Source organism: Hemiscyllium ocellatum, chromosome 5 (genome assembly GCF_020745735.1).
Source record: "Hemiscyllium ocellatum isolate sHemOce1 chromosome 5, sHemOce1.pat.X.cur, whole genome shotgun sequence".
Classification (NCBI taxonomy): domain Eukaryota; kingdom Metazoa; phylum Chordata; class Chondrichthyes; order Orectolobiformes; family Hemiscylliidae; genus Hemiscyllium; species Hemiscyllium ocellatum.
In genome coordinates this window covers 103,969,059-103,993,386 of record NC_083405.1, presented here as the reverse complement: position 1 = coordinate 103,993,386, position 24,328 = coordinate 103,969,059, and the positions used below count along the sequence as shown (strand labels likewise).

Here is a 24,328-nt window from a genome sequence, read left to right as displayed (position 1 = left end):
CAGAGCTTAGATCTTATCCATTGGTTGCAGAGTCGCTTAGCTCTATCATTTGCTGCTTATGCCCTTTGGCATGCAAGTCATCCTGTTTGATAGCTTCACCAGGTTGACACCTCATTTTTAGGTATGCTGATCATGGCATGCCCTCCTGCACTCCATTGAACCAGTGTTGATTCTCTGGCTTGATGGTAGCGGTTGAGTGGGGGATATGCCAGGCCATGATGTTTTAGATTGTACTGGAGTACATTGCTGCTGTTGATGGCCCACAGCACGTCATGGAGTTGCTAGATTGGTTAAAAGTCTATCCCATTTAACACAGTGCTACAAAACACGATGGAGGTTATTCTCAATGTGAAGGCAGGACTTCATCTCCACAAGGACAGTGCGGTGGTCACTTTTACCTATTCTGTCATGGACAGATACTTCTGCAGCCGACAGATTAGCATGGATGAGGTAAGTATGTTTTCTCCTTTAGATTCCTTCACCACCTGCTGCAGACCCAGTCTAGCAGTTACATCCTTGACGACCCAACCAGCACAATCAGTAATGCTGCTGCCAATCCACTCTTTGTGCTGGACATTGAAATCCCCCACCCAGAGTACATTTTGCCCCTTTGCCACCCTCCATGTTTCCTCCAAGTGTTGCTCACCGTGGAGGAATAATGATTCATTAGCCGAAGGAGGACTGTACGTGGTAACCAGGAAAGGTTTCTTTGCCTATGTTTAACCTGAAGCGATGAGACTTCATGGGGTCCACAGTTGATGTCAAGGGCAACTCCCTTTTGACTGTGTACCATTGTACTGCCACCTCTACTGGGTATGTTCTGCCAGTGGGACAGGGCGTATCCAGGGATGGTGATGGTTATCTGCAACGTAGTCATTCTTACAGAATCATATGTTAGGCTATTGCATGACTAATCTGTGAGACAGCTCCCCTAATTTTGGCACTAGCCCCAGATGTTGTTGAGGTCTTTGCATGATCAACAGGGTGGTTTGTGTTTTTGCTGTTGTCTTTTTCCAGTTCCAAGATTGATGCCAGGTGGTCTGTCCTGTTTCATTTCTTTTGTTGTGACTTTCTAGTGATTAATACAATTGAGTGGCTTGCTAGGCTGTTTCAGAGGACCTTGATGTAGCTCTGGAATCACATATAGGCCAGACCAGGTAAGGATGGCAGATTTCCTTGCCTGAAGGATATAAGTGAACCAAATGGGTTTTTCCAACAATTTAGCAGTGGTTTCATGGTCATCGGTCGAATCTTAATTTCCAGACTTTTTTAAGTTCAGATTCCACTATCTGTCGTGGCAGGCTTTGAACCTAGGTCCCCAAACGTTATTTGGGTTTCTGGATGAACAGTCAAGCCATAATATCACTAGGCCAATGCATTATTGAGATGGTAAAAATGCCACTGATCACATTGGAAAAATAACAGATTCTGAATGGTGGATTTTTGGGATGATGTTTCATGGTCATAGAACCATAGCACTAAAGAAGTCCTTCCGCCCATTGGATCTGCACTGACCTATCTACACTAATCTCTCTTTCCAGCACTTAGTCTTGAACATTATCTAGTTTCAAGTACTTGAGTTGAGATTTTCTTAGTCAGTGTATTCCAGATTCACACCACCTCTGTGAAAGTCTTTTTCCTCAACCCCCTTCTAAATCTCTTGCCCTTCACCTTAAAATTATGTCCCTTTATTATTAGCCCTTCAGATCAGGGAACCTGCTTCCTATCCACCCTGTGCTCCTTGTAATCTTAGACCTCAATCAGCACCCCCTCCGCTTTCTGTTCTAAAGAAAACAACCTGAACCTATCCAGCCTCTCTCCATGACTAAAACATTCCAACCCAGGCAACATTCTAATGAATCTCCTCTGCACACCTCCAGTACAGTCACATCCATCCTTACAATGTGGCAACCAGAGCAGCGCACACCACTCCAACTATGGCCTAACTAAAAATTCTGTACTGCTCTAACATGACCTCACTGCCGTTATAATCTTTGCCAAGACTGACAAAGGCAAGTGTTGTGTATGCCTCCTTAACCACCTTGTAAAATTTTCCTGCCATTCATTGAGTACTGCCTTGTCTTGTTGGTTCCAAAATGCAATGCTGCACACTTATCAGAGTTAAATTACATCTGACCAACCCATCTGTATCTTCCAGTAACTCCAGACCAGCTTCACTATTGTCAGGAAGTTCAAGGAACACAGTGCTGATTCTTGTGGTACGCGACTGGACATTGGCCTCAATCAACCTTCTGTCTACCCTCTGTTTCCTCTCTGTCAATTTTGAATCAATTTGCCACATTACCCTGGATGCCAGTGCTCTTCTCATCATGATCAGTCTCCCATGTGGGACTTCGTCAGAAACTTGGCTGAAATCCATAAAACCTACATCAGCTGCATTACCATCACCTATACACCTGGTCATCACCTTGGAAAAATCCTAATAAATTTATTAGGCATGAGTGTGCTCTGAAGAAGCCATGCTGACTATCCCATATCATACCTTCAAGTAGAGATTCATTTTCTCCTTCAGAATTGTCTCCAGTAGTTTCCCTACTACTGATTTTGAGACTCAGCTGTCTGTAATTCCCTGGTTTATCTCTCCACCCCTTTTTGAAAAATGACATCACGTCAGCTGTCCTTCAGTCCTCTAGCACCTCCCCTGTAACGAGAGGGGATTGAAAACTTTGGGTCGGACAGAGCCACTGTCATTTCCTCCCACAACTGAATGCTTGTTTGTGTTTTCTCTTGAGACAATTTAGAACTAAGGTTCACAGTTTGAGAATGTGGGTCTTTCTTTGAGACTTAGTTCAAATCCAGCCCAAAGCAGTGAGACGTTTTCTTTCTGGGTGGAGATGTCTGCATGGTGTCTGTCCAGTTCTTGGTTCAAACTTGATCTGGTTTAGTACAGGTAGGTAATGTCATTTGGATAATTGTTGTTATACATAATTTATTTTTATGCAATCGAATGTTTGAAGGTTAGTTTTAAGGTTTACTTTTGGGCATGGTGCATGGAGGTTTGCTGTGCTTCTGTCTGCTGTATTCTGGTACTGGTACCTAAATCACCAATTGCATTATGCATTACAATTACCTGTCGTTTTAACACCAGTTGCCAGACTGGAAGTAGCAGTGGTGTGTTATTGGTTGGGAAGAAGAGTGTCATTTAGTACTTTCAACCTGTTCTTTCCATTAAGATCATGACTGATCTGGTTGTGGTCTTAATTCCATTTTCTGCCTACACCCTTTCACACTGGACTCTCTTGCCTGTCAAAAAAAGTCTGGTATCTAGCATGAGTCATTTGTAAATGCAGTGATCTAGCCTCCATTACTTTGAGGGAAGAGAATTATTCCATGACCCTCAGAAATCTCATCCTAGACCAACTGAAACGGTGTCCCTAGTTACCATTTTCTGCAAGCGGAAATATCTTAACAGTATCCACTATACCAAGTTCCCTTAGGCTCCTAGATCTTGAAATCACATCTCATTCTTCAATCTAATGTCTAAAGTCTCAACTTGGATTCATGCTTTCTTCAAAAAGTACGCCTTTCATCTCAGGAATGATTCCAGTGAGTCTTCTCTGAACTACTAATACAATTCTGTTTTTGTTTCAAATGCAGGGAACAAAGCTATGCCCTCTTATAGATGTTGTCTCATCTGTGCCTTATACAACTGCAAAGCCTGCCTAATTTTACATTCCATTGCTTTTGACTTAATACCATTTCCATTAATCTTAATTGCTTGCTCAACCTGCGTATTAAAATTTGTGATGCAAACACCAGGGCGCCCAGACTTAGTTTCAGTACGTTTGAGTTTCATACAATAAACTGCATTGAGTAAGATGTTAACCACCCCACCCTCACCCACCAAATTCTTGAGCTAAAAAGGTAGACAAGATTTCCAGGATGAACAGCAAATTGAAGAATTTGGGCTGACAACTTTGGAAGGAAATGGCGCTAAATTATTGCCAGGAATGTGTGTGCACACATTTCAGTGGGAATCTGACTAGACTAGGTGATACTTACTGCACAGATTATATTCATTACAATGTGTGCTGGGAGACTTGAGGCCAGTTTTGATGGGCCTTTACCGTAATTGACCATAGTTGATTGTTTAATGTCAAGCCCAAAATCAGAAAAATATCTAAATGTATGTGAGCAACTATCGATTCATTAACCCATTTTCAATTTTGTGTAAATAATAACATTCATTGTTAGTACTTTGAGAAACAAAGGAGAAACCTGTTATAGTATTTTTCTCAGTTATGATGTACTTGGAATGTAATCACTTTGACAATAATAGGTAATACAAACTTAACAATCAGCTGCTACACAGCAAACGGTCACAAATTGCAATATGACTTTTTTTAGTCTGGGTTTTTTGTGATGTTTATCTTAATCAGCGATCAGTTTTCCAATAAGCTCTGTAGTTCAAATAGTGGAATCTTCGGAATCCGCCAGTGAGAGGGCAGACAGTCCTATGTTCATCTGGAAGTCTGCGTTTCTGATCATGTGATACTTCCTCTGTACGTGTTGGAATATCAGCTTCTTTTGTGTCCAGGGGTGATGTTTACCACACTTATTCAGTGTAGAGCAATCAGCGAGCACTCAGAAGATCAAGCCTAGCCACCCAGCCTTTTGTTTTAAATGATCCAACTGAATTGTGGAAGACCTAATGATACAGTCCTGAAAAATCTGTATAAATGCTAAGCTTGCTGAAAATGAAAGAGAACTGATTGGTATGGCTCAGGTTTAACTTTAAGACCCTGACTGTTACCAATTTGCAATTGGATATTTGATTTGGAAACAGGATATTTCTAGATCTTGCAAAATTAGTAAGGGTAGTGATAGTTTTACTGCCTCCAGTCGATATATTGAAATTTCTTAAATGCACCTGAGTAACCTTTCGTAACGTGCATTGTAATGGATTGTAAGTTAGTTGATTAGGGTGAGAGTTTTGGTAGGGCATGTGCTTGTGAGGGCAAGGAGAACTGGTAAAGGATCGGCATGGCAATAGTGCAGTTTAGGAATACATGAAATGTATTCACGTGTTGTGAGATAGGACAGAATACAATGCTCAGAGTATGAGTAAATAAGAAATGCATGAGTAAATAAGAACATTAGGACATAATTAAAAGCTCGCTCTCTCTGATTTCATGCACCAGTTGTAACAAGATGCATGAATAGTGCGCAAAGAGTAACTTCGCATTCTTTTATTTCTATGGAACTACTCACCACAGAATGGTAGTTGAAGTGACCAAGTACGGGAATTGCTTATTCAAGGGTATTTGACATTTTTTTGGAAGGAAGGAAGGAAAGTAGTGGTGGGTTATCTTGTGTTAATAGAGAATTAGACCTGTACAATTGTGAGAAATGATATTTGCTTACATGATCAGCTTGTTGAATCTGTTTGAGTGGAAATAAAAGTTAGCGGAAATTTAAGATTCAGTTAAATTTTTATGGTTAAAATTTTAAATTAGATGGGGAATCGTGTTATTGAGAAATAGCAGGGAAATGAAGTTGAGGATTGTCAGATCAGCCCATGATCTCATTGATGGAGCAGATTTGGTAGACTGAATGGCCTACCTCATGTTTCATGATTCATTTTCAGATGTAAAATAGCCCTCTTCCTGGTTAATTCCAGACAGTTTGTTCTAAAAATCTCTATGCTCCCCATGGTTCTGTTTTCAAAGTCCACACATTTTTAAACAATCTGAAAACATGGAAATTTTGCTGAATCATTCGATGCACTCAAGATCAATTCGCTCAATATGGTTTCTTCAACCATTATGAAATATAATCTTGCTATAAAAATTTGTATTCCAGTTTGTGGTTATAGGCTTGCACCTGAAATTAACTGTGAATAAGAATTGCTGCCAAATGAACAGAAAATAATCAAAGTAGAGCTGTTTTAACTAAACCTGTTCTTGCAAATTCATTCTTTGTTAACATTGCGAATGACTGCATTATATTACTTAAAAACAAAAGCTTTATTACTTTTTATAAATAGTGGAGCGGTTAATTTTTGTAGCGACAGTACAGCATGCCAGCTTTTGACTGCATTTCACGTTTAGTTTACTATTGCCTTCTACTCAGAAGTTCCCCTAAGTCGAAATAAATATATATTTTTAAAAATGCTATCTTTTCTCAAATAATGAGTTAAAGTATTACACATTTATTCCATCCATTAAACATTAGGCCCATGATGAATATTATGAGACACAGACTAAAGAAACTACTATCGGTAGAAGACCTGATATTGCCAGGCCAATGATAACAATTCTGAGGTACAAAGCTAAAAATCCCACTCTATCAGGTTAGAATCCAACAGTGCCACAGCCACCTGATGAAGGAGCAGCACTCCAAAAGCTAGTGCTTCCAAATAAGCCTGCCGGACTATAACCTGGTGTTGTGTGATTTGTAACTTTGTACATCCCAGTCCAACACTGGTGTCTACAAATCAATGCTGAGATACAAGATCCAAGCACTAAAGGATTTACCAATGACTCTTGCCTATTCGGATTCATGTGGGCAAAAATATGACATTGGATTCCCTCAAGATCTTCTAATCCCGTCAACTCCAACCCTGGGACTTTCTGGCTTTGTCTTCTATTTTGGGTTCTTCGGACTGAGCTTACCAAGAAGACAGGATGTGTTTCTCTGTACTCAATTATTGTGGCTCTGTATTGGAATGATAAGTAAATGGACATTAACAAACAGAATTATTCCTTAAATGACTAAAATATCTAGCCTGCTTTAAGTTTTGTATTTGTAATTAATGCCAGAGTAATACTTTGCACCATTGCATACCAACTGGATAAGTTGGAATGGTGCGAGAGTTGGGTGACTGTTACTTTTTAAAATAATAAGTGGATCGTGATTTAAGATTGCATGACATTTTACTGCGGCTTTGACCTAATTGTTCCCCTTGCTGTTGAGGTGCAGTTTAACCCAAATTGCTACTTACTATACAGGGCTATTAGTTTCTACATTTCTCTCTCCTTTCTACTGCCTGTTCTCTACTTGGTCTGTCTCACCCTGACCCCCTCACTCCCATGCACATGTACCCTGCACACAACGCCAGGGTCCCAGGTTCGATTTCCACCTCGGGCAACTGTCTGTGTGGACTTTGCACATTCTCCCTGTGTCTGCGTGGGTTTCCTCCCGGGTGCTCCGGTTTCCTCTCAGTCCAAAGATGTGCAGGTCAGGTGAATTGGCCATGCTAAATTGCCCATAGGTTAGGTGTGTTAGTCAGAGGGAAATGGGTTTGGTGAGTTACTCTTTGGAGGGTCGGTGTGGACTTGTTGAGCCAAAGGGCCTGTTTTCACACTGTAGGTAATCTAATAGATGATTGTATTTATTTTACAATAGAGTGTAACTTCAACATTCTACTTAATTTTTACCTCTGAAAAGCTCTAGACTGACTAAGATCTTGTTAAAGAGTGCAGATTTTGACTCTTGCTTTCTTCAGATTTGAAAGGCAGTTAGAATTATAACGTTTATTCACCAATATTATGTGCTTTAATTTGATCATGCTGAAGTATTTTTAAGACAATATTTGGAAAAGTCATTACTCTCTACGTGCACTTGTTTCACCTTAATGTCAGAATACTTAATCAGTTCCAAAATATTTTGGAAACATTTACAATCTAGTAGTTTAGATTTTCTTTAAGATTTACAGCATGGCAAAAACCTTTGAGCACAAATTATTCACTAAATTCTGCTATTGGTACTTTAATATTAGAGAGATGTGTACTGAGGCTGCCAATCTAAGATCTGACCAGAAGTTGTGTTTTCCTGTAACTGAAGGCAGCTTCCATCACACTAATAACATTAGAATTTGACTCTACCTATTTTAGCACCTAACCAATATTGTATTTTTAAGTGCTCAAAGTTAAAGGGGCCTTTTTTCACATTTCGTAAGTACTTTGTTACGACATTGGATCTATTTCCTAATGTAGTGGTGAGAAATAGGGCAGTTTTGCTAAAGTTATACATGGTACTGTTCAGAGCACAGCTGGAATACTGTGAACCATTTTAGACCCTTTATCTAATGAAAGATATAGGTATTAGAAAAAGTCCAGAGAAGCTACCAGTCCAGTGGACTAGATGTGGAGGGACCCTCTTAGGAGGACAGGTTGAGTAGACTATACTGCCTCATTGGAATAAAGAAGAATGAGAGGTGACCTCAAGTTTGGAGAACTTGATAGGTTAGATGTGGAGAATTTGTTTCCTCTTGGAGACAATAGGACAACTGGGCATTATTTCAGAATAAGGGGTCACACATTTAAGAATTCTTTGCCACAGAGGGCAGTTGAGACTGGGTCATTAAATATATTCACAAGTGCCATAGACCTTTTTAATGATGGAATTGTGGGTTGTGGGGGGAAAAAGTAGGAAACTGGAATTAATGGTTATCAAATCAGCCATTATCTCATTGTTGGAGTGGACTCTGACTTGAATGGCCTACCCCTACTCATGTTTTATAGTATTAAAGTAAGCCCTTCCAGGCATAAAGTTTCAAAAACTACTTCGGAAATTTAACTGCAAATGAAACATTTATGAGGGAAGATGGCACTGCTTTTATTGATATGTAGTATTATTCCATTATGTCGCAAAAATTTGTCTTGACCCTGAGTGACTCTTTGATAAATAAGTCAGTGTTGTGAAACTCTTATTTTCAAAAAAAAAATGGTTTTTGGGGAGAAAAGTTCTATAGTGGCTATCACCTCATGTTTTGGCGGTTTCATCAGGTCATTGTCCAAGATTGCTGCTGCGATGTTTGTAGTCTTTTCCAGCAAGTTTACCTACTCTTTTTTTTAAAAAAAAGTGAGCGATGCTGAGTGCCTAGGCTACACTACTTAGCTTTTTAAAAGGAACTGCTATGTATATGCACAAGCTGCATGCAAAATGGTAGAGTTTTTAAAAATTGTGATGCAGAAAATATTCTATTCAAAATTTTTCTCTTGACAGCCAAGTATATGGTTAATGTAAACAGTAGCTGTGGTTAAGATGTTAAATATTTATTTGGTGTGGAGCCAAAGCTAGCTAGTTTTCTAAGTGATATAGACACGTTCAAATTATTCTGCTTCCTATAAATGATTATCTTCAATTTCTGGTGAAAAAGAGTTGAAGTAACTGTATGTGATTATAATAAAACAGGAATTGTATTTTTAAAAACTTTTTTATATCATGTGCTTTAGTGCAAATTAAATGATATGCTGCTTGCTTATAACACTTGTGTTCCATGATGATCTTAGCTAAAATGGAAGATTTTTTTAAAACAGTCATATCCTCGAAGGACAGTAATTCCAGTTTCATTCTGTTAGCATTGTGAAATTACTCAAAACAAAAGGACAATCCTGCAATAAATAATGGAAATTTAGCACCTATTATGTGGCTGATAGAACTTCTACTAATTATATACATTAACCAACAACTTGACCTACAGATATTATTTTGAGAATTTCTGTGGATAATGATCCCATATGCGCTTGTACCAGGGGCTTCGGGGTTTTTGTGGATGATTAAAAGTTGGTTCTAATGTCCCTCAATGCAATAATCCATGCTACTATTGACTGTAAGGCTTCCAATTGTAACATCTAAGGACTGTTACTTGACATGGAGAATTCCAATCAAATCTGACTCTTTTTTTTTTGATGGAAATGCACTTTTTTCTTTGATCAGTTTTGTTCTTCTCATCACCTTGACTATAGGCTGGTGTTTACTTGCTAGAAATCCAAAAGGGGAACAGGGAATTTTTCTGCTCCTTTCTGTACCTTGCCTTCTGTCCATTTACTCCCCACTCCCGCTCCAAGCATCCTAACTGATCTACAAATGGTGAGACAAAATTCAACATTGCAGCTATTTCCTTGGTGGTTGTGTCTTAATATGTCTAGCACTTCAGACTTGAATCTTGTATGAACAGGTATAAAATGTTTATAGATTATCATATGATGAGTGCAGATGGGACTTTGCTCTGTTGTCAAAAGTTTTAATGCAATATCTCCTCCTCTTGTTTTTATCTTCAGTTGCTTGTAGTGCAGTAAATATTGTATAAACTGAATCCTACTCAGTAATTGTTGAGGTGGCTAGTCTTGCTTCGGGAAGAAAATTGACCTGTCAAATCAATTGCATCTTTCTTGCTTGGAACTGGTATTACCAATGCACTTGGAAAGGTTGTGGGAAGTAGAAGTAGGGAGGTTTGTTGAATCAAGATTTCTGGTGTGAACATAGTGATTGTTTGATATTTAAGTTGTATGTAGAATCTAAGACTGTAATTGAATGTCTGTTTTCATTATTCTCTCCTTTGCATCAAATTTGCCTTAATAAATTAATTTGTGTTCAGCATTTACAGCAGAACAATACCAGCAACATCAACAGCAGCTAGTACTGATGCAGAAACAACAACTTGCACAGATTCAGCAGCAGCTAGCACATAGTAATTCAGGCTCCAATGCTTCACAGGTAAGAATGAGCAGAGCTCTCTTCAGAAGCAAACTCTAAAAGTAATAGTGTAATCCACATCAAAAATGACAATTGGAAATGAATATCTAGAGCATTTACAAGATCAGAGTACTTATAATGCAGAGCATCATTATCAGAATTGTTTGTAAGTTTCATATGTTTGCATATGATTAGTCATTTTGCTTCCATTGGTTTTTAATATTGTTTAAATAATGTCATAATTGAATGGTGGCTGATGCAAAAAAAAACTGTAGGGAGTAATGTTTCAGTTCAGTTCAGTTTTGCTTGTTCAACAACTCACTTGGATTGAGGGTTGAAAGCATCATCTCTGTCAGAAATGAATAATTTGTTTGACTTTTGCTAGAGCAACTTATGTTTTCTCAACTGAACCTAACTGCAATTGTATTTAAAAATTGTGGTACAATTGTTCGAATTTAAAAGTTTGTAATTCAAATCCTGTCTTATGAAGCTGATCAAAGTTGTATAAATTATTCATAATTTTGTAAAATATTTCTCTATATATTTTTCAGTGCATATATCCAAAGCTGGTTAAATGATCAGTACTTTTTGGCTTGTTATAAACCCTACGGGTCAATTCAATAGAGCTATATGGCATTGGTGCTTTCATGAAAGATGTTTTGTCTAATTCAGTGCTTTCATGCAGTTCACTGGCTTCAATCAGTCTTGCTGTTGTTGGATTCTGCAGTGTGCGTGTATTTGAAATATTACAGTGCCTATCATAATGTGAATGAAATCGAGGTAATTGATTTTAGGTTGTTTGCAAAAGTTTCCAAGGTTATGATATGCGTATATATTTTTGTGACAGGGTTCTGTTTCAAAAACATTGGATTCAGTTAGTGCACAATTTGCTGCTTCAGCTTTGATGACATCAGAACAGTTGATGGCTTTCAAGGCAAAGGACGAAGTAGTGCTTGGAATCAATGGTGTCCTACAAGCCTCAGGTGAGTAGATTTTTGTCTCATGTGGTTAGGGGAATAAATTTAGAATGTGGATTACAGGTGTTTACTGAAGTGAAAGTCAAATTCATGATTGATCAGCCATGATCATATTGAATGGCAGGGCAGGCTCGAGAGCCTGAACAGCCTATGCCTGTTCCTATGAAGTAAAATGTTGAAAATGTAAACTGTAAAGAATAATCATTCACTTTTGTCTTAGCCTTTCTGTTGTGCTACATATGTCAGTTCTTGAAAAATCTTGGTAATATTGTTAGTGATTTTTCTGTTCATATTTGCAGTCTTAGGAAATATGAGTAAACATGTTGGGCCAACAATTATTTGCATCAAAATAATGGTGAGGCTGATAGCACTGCTCATTGTTCACACATGGCACAGTAGTTTCAGGCAAGGACAGAAGCAGAGTTAGATACTAGTATCTACAGATCCTGTCCCAACTTCTACCACTCTGGTGTCAGATTCACAAAAGTTACATCTTGCCAGCTGACTGATTAATTGAACAGCACAAAAAGACAAACTGAACCTAGCATAAAGTTGTGCATTTTGATGAAATGCATCCTCTGACAAAAGCATTAATTGCTACCATTCAATACCTGGCCCAAAAAAAACTTCTAATAATAAAATGAGAAGTCTCATTCCCATAGGCTTTAATTGTAAGGGAGTTTTTTAAAGTATCAAAAGTTTTGTTTAGCTTTTCTATGTCTCTGAATTAAATTGTTCTTTTAGTGTATGTCATGTGTTTGATTGGCTAGGCCAGTATTAGTTGCCATTGAAAAGATGGTGATTGCCTACCTTCTCGAGCTGGTGTACATTTCTGATTGAGGAGAGCTACAGGATTCTAACCCAGTCACACTGAAGGGGAAGTGATATATTTCCAAGTCAAGGATGAGTGGCTTGGAGGGGACCTTGCATGGTGTTGTCATCAATCTGCCACCTTTTTAAATGGTGCTGGTCACAGTTTTCGAAAGTTCTAAGGAGCCTTAATGAGGTGTTGCACTGCCACTTACAGATATACACTATGTTGGTGGTGAATATTTGTAGCTGTGATATCAATCGAGCAGGCTGCTTTTTCCTTGATGGTGTGAAGCTTCTTGAGTGATTTGATCTGTGCTCACCCAGGCATTCCACCACGCTTTCTCAACGTGCTGTAGAGATCATCGGAAAACTTTAGGGGGTCAGGAAGGGGAGTTATTTGCTACAGGATTCCGAGCTTCATATAATCCACTTGCAGTCACAATATTTATAAAAGCTAGTCCAATTGAGTTGCTGCTCATACCCAGGATGCTATTGAGAATCAAAAGGTGATAGTTAGATTCTGTATGGTTGGAGATGGTCATTAAATCTTGTCTGGTGCAAACTTGTCACTTGTCAACACAAACCTGAATGTTGTCCTAAGTTTGCTGCATTTTGGGCTCTGTCTAGCTTCAGTATGTGAGTTGCTAAGAATAGTGCCCAATATCGTGCATTGTGGAAGGAAGGTCATTGAAACAATGAAAAAGAGTTGGGCCTAATTTGTAATGTCTTGAAGTTGAGATGACTGGTCTATGTCAACCGCAGTTTGTGATAAACCTTGTGCTAGGGCTTGTTGATGCTGCAGTCAGTCAAATGCACCTTGATGTCAACAGCAGTCACTTTCCCCTCATCTCTTGAATTCACTTCTTTTGCCTATATTTGAACTAAGGATGTTATGAATGTCAGTGAGCAGGTTATTGCTAAGCAAATGCTGCTTGATAGCACTGTTGATCATCTCTCTCTTTTTTCCCCCCCCCCACCCATCATTTTTACTGATTGAGTAGGTTGATGAAATGGCATTTGGCCAGGCTGGATATGTCCTCACTTTTGTGTAGGACATATCTGAGCAAATTGTCAGGTAGGTAATGTTGTAATTGTGCCAGAACAGCTTGGCCAGGAGAGCAGCAAGTTGTAGAATACAAGATTTCTGTACTATTTCCAGAGTGTTGCTGTGTCCTTTACGGTCTGTAGTGCCTTCAGCCACTCCTTAATATCACATGAAGTGAATGAAATTGATTGAAGACTGGGGAATAGGAGATATTTTTAATGTGAAGATGGAACTTTGTTTCCAAGTGAATTGTGCACTGATCACTCCAGCCAGTACTGTCATAAACCAGTGCATCTGTGACAGGCAAATTGGTGAGGGCAGGGTCAAGTATGTTTCCCCTCTTGTTCACCCAACTGACAGACCCAGACTAGCAGCTATTCCTCTTGGGACTGGACCAGCTTGGTCAGTAGTACTGCTGCCAAGCTACTTTTGGTGATGGATAACAAAGGTCCTGTGGATTTGTCTTGCCAGTGGAAGAGGTCATACACCGGGTCAGTAGTGATGTTATCTCGGATGTGGTCTGCACAGGATTACCGAGTATGACCATTCAGGCTGTTGATTGGGTGAGAGACATGTCTCCCAATTTCCTCACCAGCCCTCAGAGGGGTGACTTTTTCAGTGTATGCGAGATGCATGGAGCAAGTTGCCACCGGACATGTGGAGATGGATCTAATTGCAACATTTAAAAGGCATCCGATTGGATACATGAATACGATGGGTTTAGATATGGGCTAAATGCTGTCAAATGGGACTAAGTCAGATTGGAATGTCTGGTCGGTGTGGACGAATCAGTCTGTAGAGTCTGTTTCTGTGCTATATAACTCTTAAGGAGACCTTGGGGGTGACAGGGCTGACTTTGCTGTTGTGCCTGCTAGGTGATTGCCCTGTTTTGCTCCTTATTCACTTTACGTCTGTTTTGAAATTGACTTGGCCTACTGTAGATTACACCACTTCTTGATCCAAGATTGTTTATTTCCATTATACTTCAATCTATTGGCTGAGGAGATAAACCATTGCTCGTCTTACTCGCGAGTTCCAGATACTATTCACCACCTATAGTATTATCATTATTTTGAACAATGTTACTGCAAAAAATGTAAAACCTAAGTATGCATGGATATACACTGCAGCTAATGTCCTTTTGTAGTAGGAAAAATCTGATTTATGCTGATCAATTGAATTTTTAAATGATTTTGAAGTTAAATTACAGTTCTTAACAGAGCAATAGGTTTTTTTGTCAGTATAGCATGCATAATGTAAGTATTGTACATAAATTTTGTCAGGTAAAACATGAGCATCCTATTCCCGCAGCCCATTGAATGGGTTACTGTCCTAGTAAGACAGCATTTCCAAAGACTGGAATTCATGCGAATCAGCATATTGTTACATTTATCAGTCATGTTCATGCTACATTCCATTTTACACTCCTGTAATATTTGAAATAATTTTCCTATTGATTTTAACTATTCATGCTGAACAGTTCATGCTGATTTTTAAAAAGAAGCATTTGAATAAGATAGTTTAAATTTTGTGCAAGTTTCAGTTGAAGTTTCCATTTAAATATTGGTGGAAAAGAATAGTCTGTTTGGAACAGGTTGGTTGAAGTAAGGGAGCTAACATTAAGGTGAAGGTTTTATGAAAAAGATGTCTTATAGTTGAAACAATTATGAATGAAGATCATATTAAACTACTTTGCTTTATGATTAGACTTCCTTGTCCTAGCCCAAATCGGGTCAGTGTTCTAGTGATGTTATCACTTTTCCTTTTTCTTCAGGATCGTACAAGGGCTTACACCTCACTAGTACCACGCCTACAGCACTTGTACAAACCAGTCAATCATCAGCAGGTTCAGCCTTACTGCCGCCCTGCAGCAACACACAGACAGCAACTTCCCTCAGTGCACTGAGTCACCATGGAAATCCTGCAAACTCAAGTCCTCAGGTTCTGCTTGGCAACAGCCTTCGTCTAGGTGTACCTAGTTCAGTAGCTGCTGTTAATTCTGTCACCAGTCTGAATGCACGTCATATACCTAGAACTTTAAATACTGTTCCAACATCTGCCTTAAAACTGGCTACAGGAGCAAATTGTCAGGTACCCAAGGTTCCAGGCTCCACCTCCATGGATGGAGTACCAAGGTAAGCTTCATTATCTGTAAACTTGTATATACTTTAGATTTATTTACTTCATTTGAGCCCTGATATTTACCAGTAAATTCATAGTTAATAGATCACATTGGTCCTGATTTGATTGAACGTGGGCTCTGTCAAGTAAGAAGAGTATTACATAAACAACCTATTCCCTTGAGTGCTGTAGTAAAGATAAATTTCATTCTGTACTTTGTCTGGATGGTGACATTTTTCATTCATGCAGTCTCTATGACCAATGAATGGATTATTACCCAATCCTGAAAGGAGAGAGTAGAACAAATGAGATTTAATGAAGTTGTGAACTTCCAGAAGTCTTCATTTATATAGTCTTTACTCTTCTAGTTTCATGACCCATTTTGAGATTTTCTACAGCAACCATCTAAAAGATATCACCTATTAGTGGCAAGAAATTCAATTGAAAAGCACCTTGTAATATCTAAATTCATGACAGGTCAAATCCTTTATAATTTATATTTTTCAATTTTAATCTCTATGTAATTTGGGCTAGTTGTTTTGAATTTGTGCTTTTGTGTGGTCTTCACTTTTTAGTTCAGTTTTATACTGGTGTGCATGCTGGTTTCACTTGGGGCAACTAAAGTGGTATTGCAGTTGACCTTGGATCAGAAAAGGGCAAGGAAGGAAGTAGCCAAGATTTCACCTACACATTGCTATTAATTGTCTTATTCTCCAAGTTTTTTATTCATTCATGAGATAGGAACATCACTGGCCATGCCAGTATGTATTGTCCATCCTAAATTGCTTAGAGGGCTGTTAAGCGTCAACCACATTGCTGTGGTTCTGAAATTGCATGTAGGTCATACGAAGGAACGGTGGCTGTTGCGTCTCCTAAAAGACGTTAGTTAACAAGATGGGTTTTTCCCAACAATCAATAATGGCTGCATGTTCATTTTCAGATTCTTAATTCCAGATTTTTGTTGAATTCAAATTCCACATTATGCCGTAGCAGGAATTGAACTGGCTCCTCAGAACACTACTTCGATCTCTAGATTAATAGTCCTGTGATAATACCACAACGCTTCTCCAGGTTAGAAGTATGTAAGTGAGAGCATAAAGTTAGATTCAGGGTTGATGGTCAATCACGTATGTATCATGATGACTTGGAGAAGATATTATAGATGGTGTAAATAAATGATGTGCAGTCTTCCTGTGCAATTTTCAACAGGTTTACCAATACAATACCTTTATTTGAAATGGCAAGGAGACCCAAAAAAAAATCTGCAAACTAGTTAGCTTGACGTGTTATTGTGAAAATGGAGTTCATCATAATGATTATAATAGCAAAGCATTTGAAATACATATTATGATAAAGCAGACTCAGCTTGGTTTCACAAAGGAGGAAAGGATAAATGTTTTGAAGAAAGAAGAATGTTTTGAGGTGTTAATAAACAGCAAGATAAAGAAGAAGCAGGGGCTGTAATGTATTTGAATTTTGAAGGTGTTTATTGAGGTTCCATACATGAGACCACTAAAGCCAATGGTGTTGGGGTCATTTATTAGCTTGGATAGAGGGTTAGCTAACTAACAGAAGCGAGAGAGTTGAGCAAAGGGAGGTATTTTCAGGGTGGCAGCCTGTAATTAGTATAGTGGCATTGGGGTCAGTACTGATTTATGGTCATGACTTGGATGAGGAAATTGCAAATGTGGCCACAGTACATTCAGATGATGCAAAAATAAGTGGAAAGGCAAGTGGTGAAGAAGGCAAAGTCTGCAGAGGGATACAGATAGGTTAAGCAAATGGGCAAAACCTGGTAGATGGAATATGGCAGGAAGAGGAGCTGAATATTATTGAAATGGTGGAGGCAAACTGCAGAAAGCTACAGCACAGAGGGTTTTGGGAGTCATGATGCATAGATCACAAAATTGGTAAATTCAGCAGGTATTGGGGAATAAAGATTTAATGTTGACCTTCATTGAAATAAAGGCCAACATAAAGTATAAAAATAGGGATGTCTTGCTGGAACACTGATCAGTTTTGGACCTTACATCTAAGGAAGGATAAACTAGCATTGGAGGCAGTCCAAAGAATGTTCACTTGTCTGATTCTTATAGATAAACTGTCTTGTGGGGAGAGGTGGCTGTTTTGGGCCTGTACTCCTTAGGTATGTTGTTGGGAAAGCACAGCAGGTCAGGCAGCATCCAAGGAGCCGGAGAATCGACGTTTCAGGCTTAAGTTCTTCATCAGGAGTGAGGCTTGTGGGCTGGGGCTGAGAGAAAAATGTAAGTGGGGTGGGGTGGGCTGGGTAACTTGAGAAAGCGAGAGGTGGATGAAGGTGAGAGAAGGTGATAGGTCTGAGGGGGGAGCGATGTACAGGTCCAGAGGGGAGTGCTGACTTGGAGGCTTGGGACTCTCTCTGGGACACCCACAATCCATCGACCCCACCATCCTGTGGCTGAACACTTCAACTTGCCCTCCCACTCCGTCAAGGACATGCAGCACCTGGGCTGGCCCCTCCGCCAAATCGTTACCACCTGAGCCCTGGAGGAAGAATGCATCAAACTTGGCACCACCCTCCTGACCTGTCCATCAACCCCCCTGACTTATCACCCTCTCCCTCACTTTCATCCACCTATTGCTTTCTCAGCTACCTGCCCCACCCCACTGCCCTCCCACTTCTATCTCAGCCCTGGCCCACAAGCCTCATTCCTGATGAAGGACTTATCCCCAAAACATTGATTCCTGCTGTTCAGATGCTGTCTGACCTATTTGTGCTTTCCTAGCAACACACTCTCGACTGACCTCCAGTCCTCACTTTCTCCCTGTGCTTCTTGGAGTTTAATAGAATGAGAGGTGATCTTATTGAAACATAACCTTTCTGCATCTTACCAACTCCCAAAGACTATTTTCCCTTGCAGAGCATTCAGGACTGGAGCATAATTTAAGAAAGTATTGTCCTTTTAAGAAAAAAAAATTTCTTCTGAGTAATGACTTTGAGGAATTCTTCCCCATAAGGCCTCATGGGTGGTTATTAAGTATATTCAGGATTGACATTGACAGATTTTTAATCAGTAAGGAAATCGAGCATTATGGGGAAAAGGCTGGAAAATGGAGTTTGAGTATCAGATCACCTGTGGAGACACTCGATGGGCTGATTAGCTTGCTTCTGCTCCTATGTATGAAGAAAGTTGATAATGTCAAAATTACACCAATCTGGTCCATTTGTTTTGTCCATAACAAGACCATTGGATAAACTGTGCATAAATAGGCAGTGGAATGTTTCATTTGGTAGAAATGTTTTCAAGCCACCAGCAAAGTCAGAAAAGTTTAATTCAGAGGGCAGTGCTTCAACACTTTTGTACTTCAGGTAGGCTTTGAATCAACTAAAATCTCTGTCTTTGTTTTCTACTATTTGAGAGTGTTCAATTGAATGTAGTGATTGGTGGAGAAAAGACTGTTTAGTTGTTTTGACATGAATGTATTATTTTGCATGTAGCACCTATATGCGGTGCTGTGGAGTGGTTACTTCTGTTTTGCCTTATGTCAACCCTCTTTTTAGCCTTCAAAAGCATTATAGGTAGCAGGCATCATAAAAAGATGGTGCATTTTTGTAGCTTTTTTTATGATGGCTGAATCTTAATGAGCTGTATCTCCAATGATTCTTTCTCGACTCTACCTTCCCTAAGATTGTTTCGATCATTTGTGTGGCGATTGAAGCGCAGTTAAAGAAAAAGCCTTCAAATTATAAATGATATCTCTTGATCAGTACCCTTTTTCACAAAGGTGAGTGAATATTTGAGGAGCTGGCTTGAAGGAGTTATCAAGCCCAATGGTGTGATGTCACAAAACTTGCTGTTAAAGTGGAAAACATCTCTGCCCTGCCACACATTCTGAAAATTTAAGTTAATCATAATTTGATGGTTTGATTTTTTTTATATATGTAAAAGGGTACTGATGATGACTCACTCTTTAAACATCACACCTGCAGGAAGTGTCTCTCCATAAACACGTCATTGGCCCTGCAATTCATTGCGCCATAGAGACGTGATGTTGCCACCCAGATGGTGAAATAGGAGTCATAAAAGGAGACTTTACTACAGCACATCGGGAAACTTTAAGGGTAGGAGCAGGAGGTTGGGAGGCAAGTAAAGTGCTTTTGTTTTTTTATATTTTTTTAAGTGAGCAGTCGGATCATGTCCCTTTTTGGGGGAAAACCCCTTTATTTTCATTTTTAAATCAATGGCTAAAATAGCCTCGAATAAACGAATATATTTTGATATGAAAACCTGCTTAAGTTATTGTGGCTGATATGGAATTTTGAAGACCATCATTCAGTAAGTTCAGACAGTTGATCTTTAATATTTTTAAATTGTACGTAACACAGCGAAGAAATGGCCTTTATCCATGTAGTTTGAACTCCCATTGTATGTCTTCATAGAATATTGATATTAAAGCTGTTTATATTCCTTATATATTCTTTTAATGTAATGTAAGTATTAACCAAAACACTCTTCTTAAGAATCATATTAGCAAGAAGTTTATTAGTGGACCAGTCATTCTTTTTGACTCCGTATCTGTTCAGTGCTAAACCAAAAAAGTAGTGTAACTTTCTCCAGATTGTACTAAATGTTTGCTGACCCTGGATCTCTCTCTTGATCCCTCTCATTCGTAAAGAATGGAACGGATGTGCAGTATAGCTATGTGATGTAATAAATATGTACACATGAATAGAAATTATCCTAAGTGGAATAGTAGGAAGAATGTACAGAAAACTTGCTTGGCAATAATTGTTAATCTCTACAGGGGCATCAGTTGATCATTGCTTAACAATCCTAGGGGACGGTGTATTCAGTGGAGTGTTCTGGAACTCATCTGGTCATCTTTTGAGGATGGGTAGGGAGAAATTTTCTAGAGCTTTCCCAAACTCGCCCTAGATTTGTTTTCTTTGGCAGTACATAAACTGGTGTATGGTTGAGTGAATAGAATGGGGTGATGTCAAGAAGTTGCACTGAGTGAAAATAGAACACATCCAACAACCCAGCTATAGTTCTCACCTGTCTCTTATCTCATTTTGCACTTTTGTGGTTATCAGACAAAGACTATTGTCATGCTTCATTTTAATGCTAAATGTTAAGGTTTCACTCTTATTACAATGAAATTATTTTTCACCGCTCAGTTATTGAGAAGTCATTGCGACATTTACTGGTCAATTCTTGACCAGTCTATTTAATTTTACAAGTTTTGGCATAAATTGTTTCCTCAAATCTTCCAAATCAATGTGCACCACTTTTAATGCACATAATACCTTGTTTGGTATTTATTGTTTCTCTTCACATTGTGTAGTTTGTATACTGCATAACTTAGTAGTTTCTGCCATCGCATTTTGAAAATGCTTGGCAGTAATTCAAAAGGAAGGATGACTTGGATGGTTCCCTTCCAGTAAGACTGCCAGGTTCTGTTTACATTCAAAAATCCAAGGCCCAAATTTTGTTGCCTGTTACTCTACTATAGTTAATGAAAATTAGTCTTTCACCTGTGCAGCAGTATGCATATGACATTCTCCATTTTGGGTAGAACAGTTGCTGTCACTCAAAATTACCACTCTTAAGGTGTGTTCATTATGATGACCCTCTTGAAAATATTGAATTGCAATGGTGAATACTCCAAAACACTTTGCTGTTAACAGTTAAAAATCATTTCAACTATTGAAGTAGGTATTTCTTCCTAATGTGTATAAATATTGCTGTCTTTTCCACTTCTGCACCGTTTCTCATTGAAGCAAGTACAGTGAGAAAGTAAATTATGATAATCTATCTGGGTAAAACTGTTCACTGAAAGAAGCTTGTTTGCCAGACATTGTAAGTAAGGGTCATGTTCATTAAACAAAGTATGTAACATCTTGTAAGTCAGCGCTCAATTTGTATTCTTAAGTAAACTGAATTCCTTTAAATATTAATTTGTCTACCTTGATTAAAAACAAGAGGTTTTGCTTCAAGTTGCACTCCATTTTGGAGGTCACCAAGTCTAGTTCTTGTCTATTTTTTAGTGACAATGTAATTTGACTGAAGACTTTGACTTGGTTACATGTGTGCAGTGTGGCAGTTTACTGAAGTCCTTGCTAATGTTTGACTTAACTGTCTAATAGGAGAAATGTGTTTATTGCATAAACTGACAACAGGGGTAAAAGGAATAAATTGTGGATCTTACCGTTCACCTACATAGAGGAAGCAAAATTTCGGACTAGGTTGAAGTTAGTGGATGAACTTGAATGAAAATGGAATGCTTGTATCAAAATATTCAACCAGATATGCGAGTCACAGAGCAGGGACCATAGAGTCAGTCATAGTTCTTTTTGAAAAGTTGCTAGATTTCTCAAATTTTATTTCATAAAATCTACTTTAAATGGGGGTTACTGCAAAGCTCATAATAATGCATTGCTGCCATTATGTATTTTTAAATGTTAAAGCTAAGAAAATAATCAGTGGCTAACAATCTATTTCTTTTTATTTCTCCAGGGAAAACCACGACACAGAAAAGCCAGCACTAAACAGTATAGCAGACAATACAGTGGCAATGGAAGTAACGTAGTGTCCACAAAGATAGCTGCAGCCTTGGGAACTCATTTAGGTGCTATGCATCAATAGCGTTTGTGAATGCAAGGGATGGCGGAATGCAGCACATTGCGTTTCCATGGCAGCTCTGGGGACTTGATGGCAATGCACATCTCATGCTTTTTTGTTACTGTTAATAGGAATTGACATCTGTAAATTATGATACAGCAATTATCTGTACAGTACTGCATATTTGTAATACACTTGTATATATGTTACTTGAATACTGAACTGTTCATTTGTGATGCTTTGCACTTGAAAAAAAAACAAAATTGCAACCAGTAAGAGTGAGATGTGAGAGATCTATAGAGATGAAGTGTCATCACATCATGTGCATGGTGCGGAACCTGCTGTTTTATCTATTTATTGTGCTGTGTTTACAGTTTTGTACACTGTACCTTCATTGGTTCCTGTGCTGTAGTAAATGTGTTAGGTAGCTGTGGACTCCTCGGTATTTTGTATATGGTGAACATACTTGGTTCCCCTCTGGGTCCCTGAGTTTCTGTGTATCATGTAAAAATGGTGACATACATACAGATTTGAAAATTAAGGCATCAGTTTGTAAATGGGGATGGAACTACTTCATGGAGACATAGGGATCTTCCACTTATTTGTTCTACCGCAAGTAACAAGCTGGAAATGAAGTCACACTTTTTCAGAAGCAAGGATGCTTCTGCAAAATTATTTTAGCACTAATTATTTTCTATGCTGCTTAGTTTTTTGCTCAATTGAGTTTAAACAAATTGGACCTCCTTCAAAACAAATCTGAGCTGTATCAGAGTTTCCCAAGCTTTTTTCATTGTTCATTCATCATTCAGTTATTTTTGTATCTGTTAAAGTTGTAATTTTCTTGTTGATTTTTGTGCTCCTGTACACACAGACTTCATTCTTCACTTGTTCACATGAAAAAGAGAAGAAACAACAAGGAGATAAGGGAGATGAATGCAGTAGTTGCTGTACGTGTATCATCATTCCAGTTTCTGAAACAGCCAGCTTTTACTTTCAGATTCTTGTGAAGGCTATAAGGCCAGAACCACGATATCGGGTGCCTTCCTTTGGAAATAATAGACCTCTCTTCTGTGAAGAGATTGGTACTTAACAGACTACTACTAGTGCTTTGTCAGTACCTGAGTCTGAATGCCCAGTCCAATGGCATATATATCCTCAAGGTTTTTAATCCCACCTGGAATTGTGACAGAACTCTCACAAAATAAACCCAGGGCATTATATGTTGACCAACAGCTGTGTTTTTTTTTTAAATTTTGTATCGTGTTGGAGTTATTTTTCTTGCTACATTAGAAAGAAAAGTAATTTGTGTATTTACAGTATTTTGTAATTGAAGCATTATGAAATGTGAGCTCTCACCATTTTACCATGCTGGTAAGTTAGATATTAAAAAAAAATCTGGGGGGTAATTATGTGGCTGGTAATGCTTTGAGGAGGTAACTTATTGGACCACTTCATAAATAACTTAAGTTTATAACACATCTTTTTCAAGACCTAATGCTTATATTGAAGAAAGTAAATTGATCCTTGTTTGAATTTCAGTAATTACTTTGTTCTGATTATTTTCATTTTACTACTTTATTGGATTGCACAATTAGATCATTGGGAAATAATTGCCTCTTGGTCAAACAAAAGTAATGACCGTTGTGACAGTCACACCATTCTTTCTCATTTGTGAATCTTCCCCATTTAAAGAGGATATTGCTTTCTTTTTGAGAGGATCAAACACTTTGGGTCAGCAGCCTTGTAAGAATTTTGTGCCACCTTGCATCCATCTTGACCCAGTAATCTGCATTTACAAATATTTATACTTATCAGGACATGTTCTGCCCTCAAGCATGTTTCTTTTGTACATAGTCTTTGATAGAAGTATTAAAATTGACGCCTTATTAATATGCTCCATTTCCAAAATTCCTCAGCAATCATTTGTATCTCACTACTGGCTCATTAGATTAGCTTTACTCCAGTTGACTTCACCCCACTCAGTTACTTGCCATCAGCCTGCTGCAGCTTTTTCTTGATTATCGATTGTGCTATGATCCATTTCCATGTTTTCTTTATTGTTGAGTTTAAGAAATGTCAGACCTGCTCAATCCTGCCAATGAACTCCACATATAGAGTTTGCTTCTCATGGCCACCTGTTTTCTTCTTCTTCTTTGGAAATCTGAACCTTTTGTTCTCGTTAAATCAGTATCAAAGTTGATGTATAGCAAGAAATGTATCTTTTAACATTAAAATCGGCATTGAAGTTCCGATAAGTAAAGCAAGCCTCATCCAAATTCACAAGTAAACTTCCAAATAGTTTTCTAAATTGTATGTCAGATGTTCTC

General features: G+C 38.5%; 1 protein-coding gene across 3 annotated transcripts in view; it reads left to right on the top strand.

The window, feature by feature from the left end:
• Positions 1 to 23,537, top strand: part of LOC132815811 (enhancer of polycomb homolog 1-like) — a 238,959-nt gene extending 215,422 nt beyond the window's left edge. For 2 of the 3 annotated variants that reach the window (XM_060825074.1, XM_060825072.1), the window contains 4 exons: positions 10,346 to 10,464; positions 11,291 to 11,426; positions 15,053 to 15,413; positions 21,897 to 23,537. In XM_060825074.1, the coding sequence (XP_060681057.1) occupies positions 10,346 to 10,464; positions 11,291 to 11,426; positions 15,053 to 15,413; positions 21,897 to 21,969 (689 nt within the window). In that variant the 3' untranslated portion in view covers positions 21,970 to 23,537. Of the gene's footprint in view, positions 1 to 10,345; positions 10,465 to 11,290; positions 11,427 to 15,052; positions 15,414 to 19,369; positions 19,521 to 21,896 lie in introns of those variants that run through there. The other variant, XM_060825073.1, reaches the window with a different exon arrangement.
• The last annotated feature ends 791 nt before the right edge of the window (positions 23,538 to 24,328 follow it).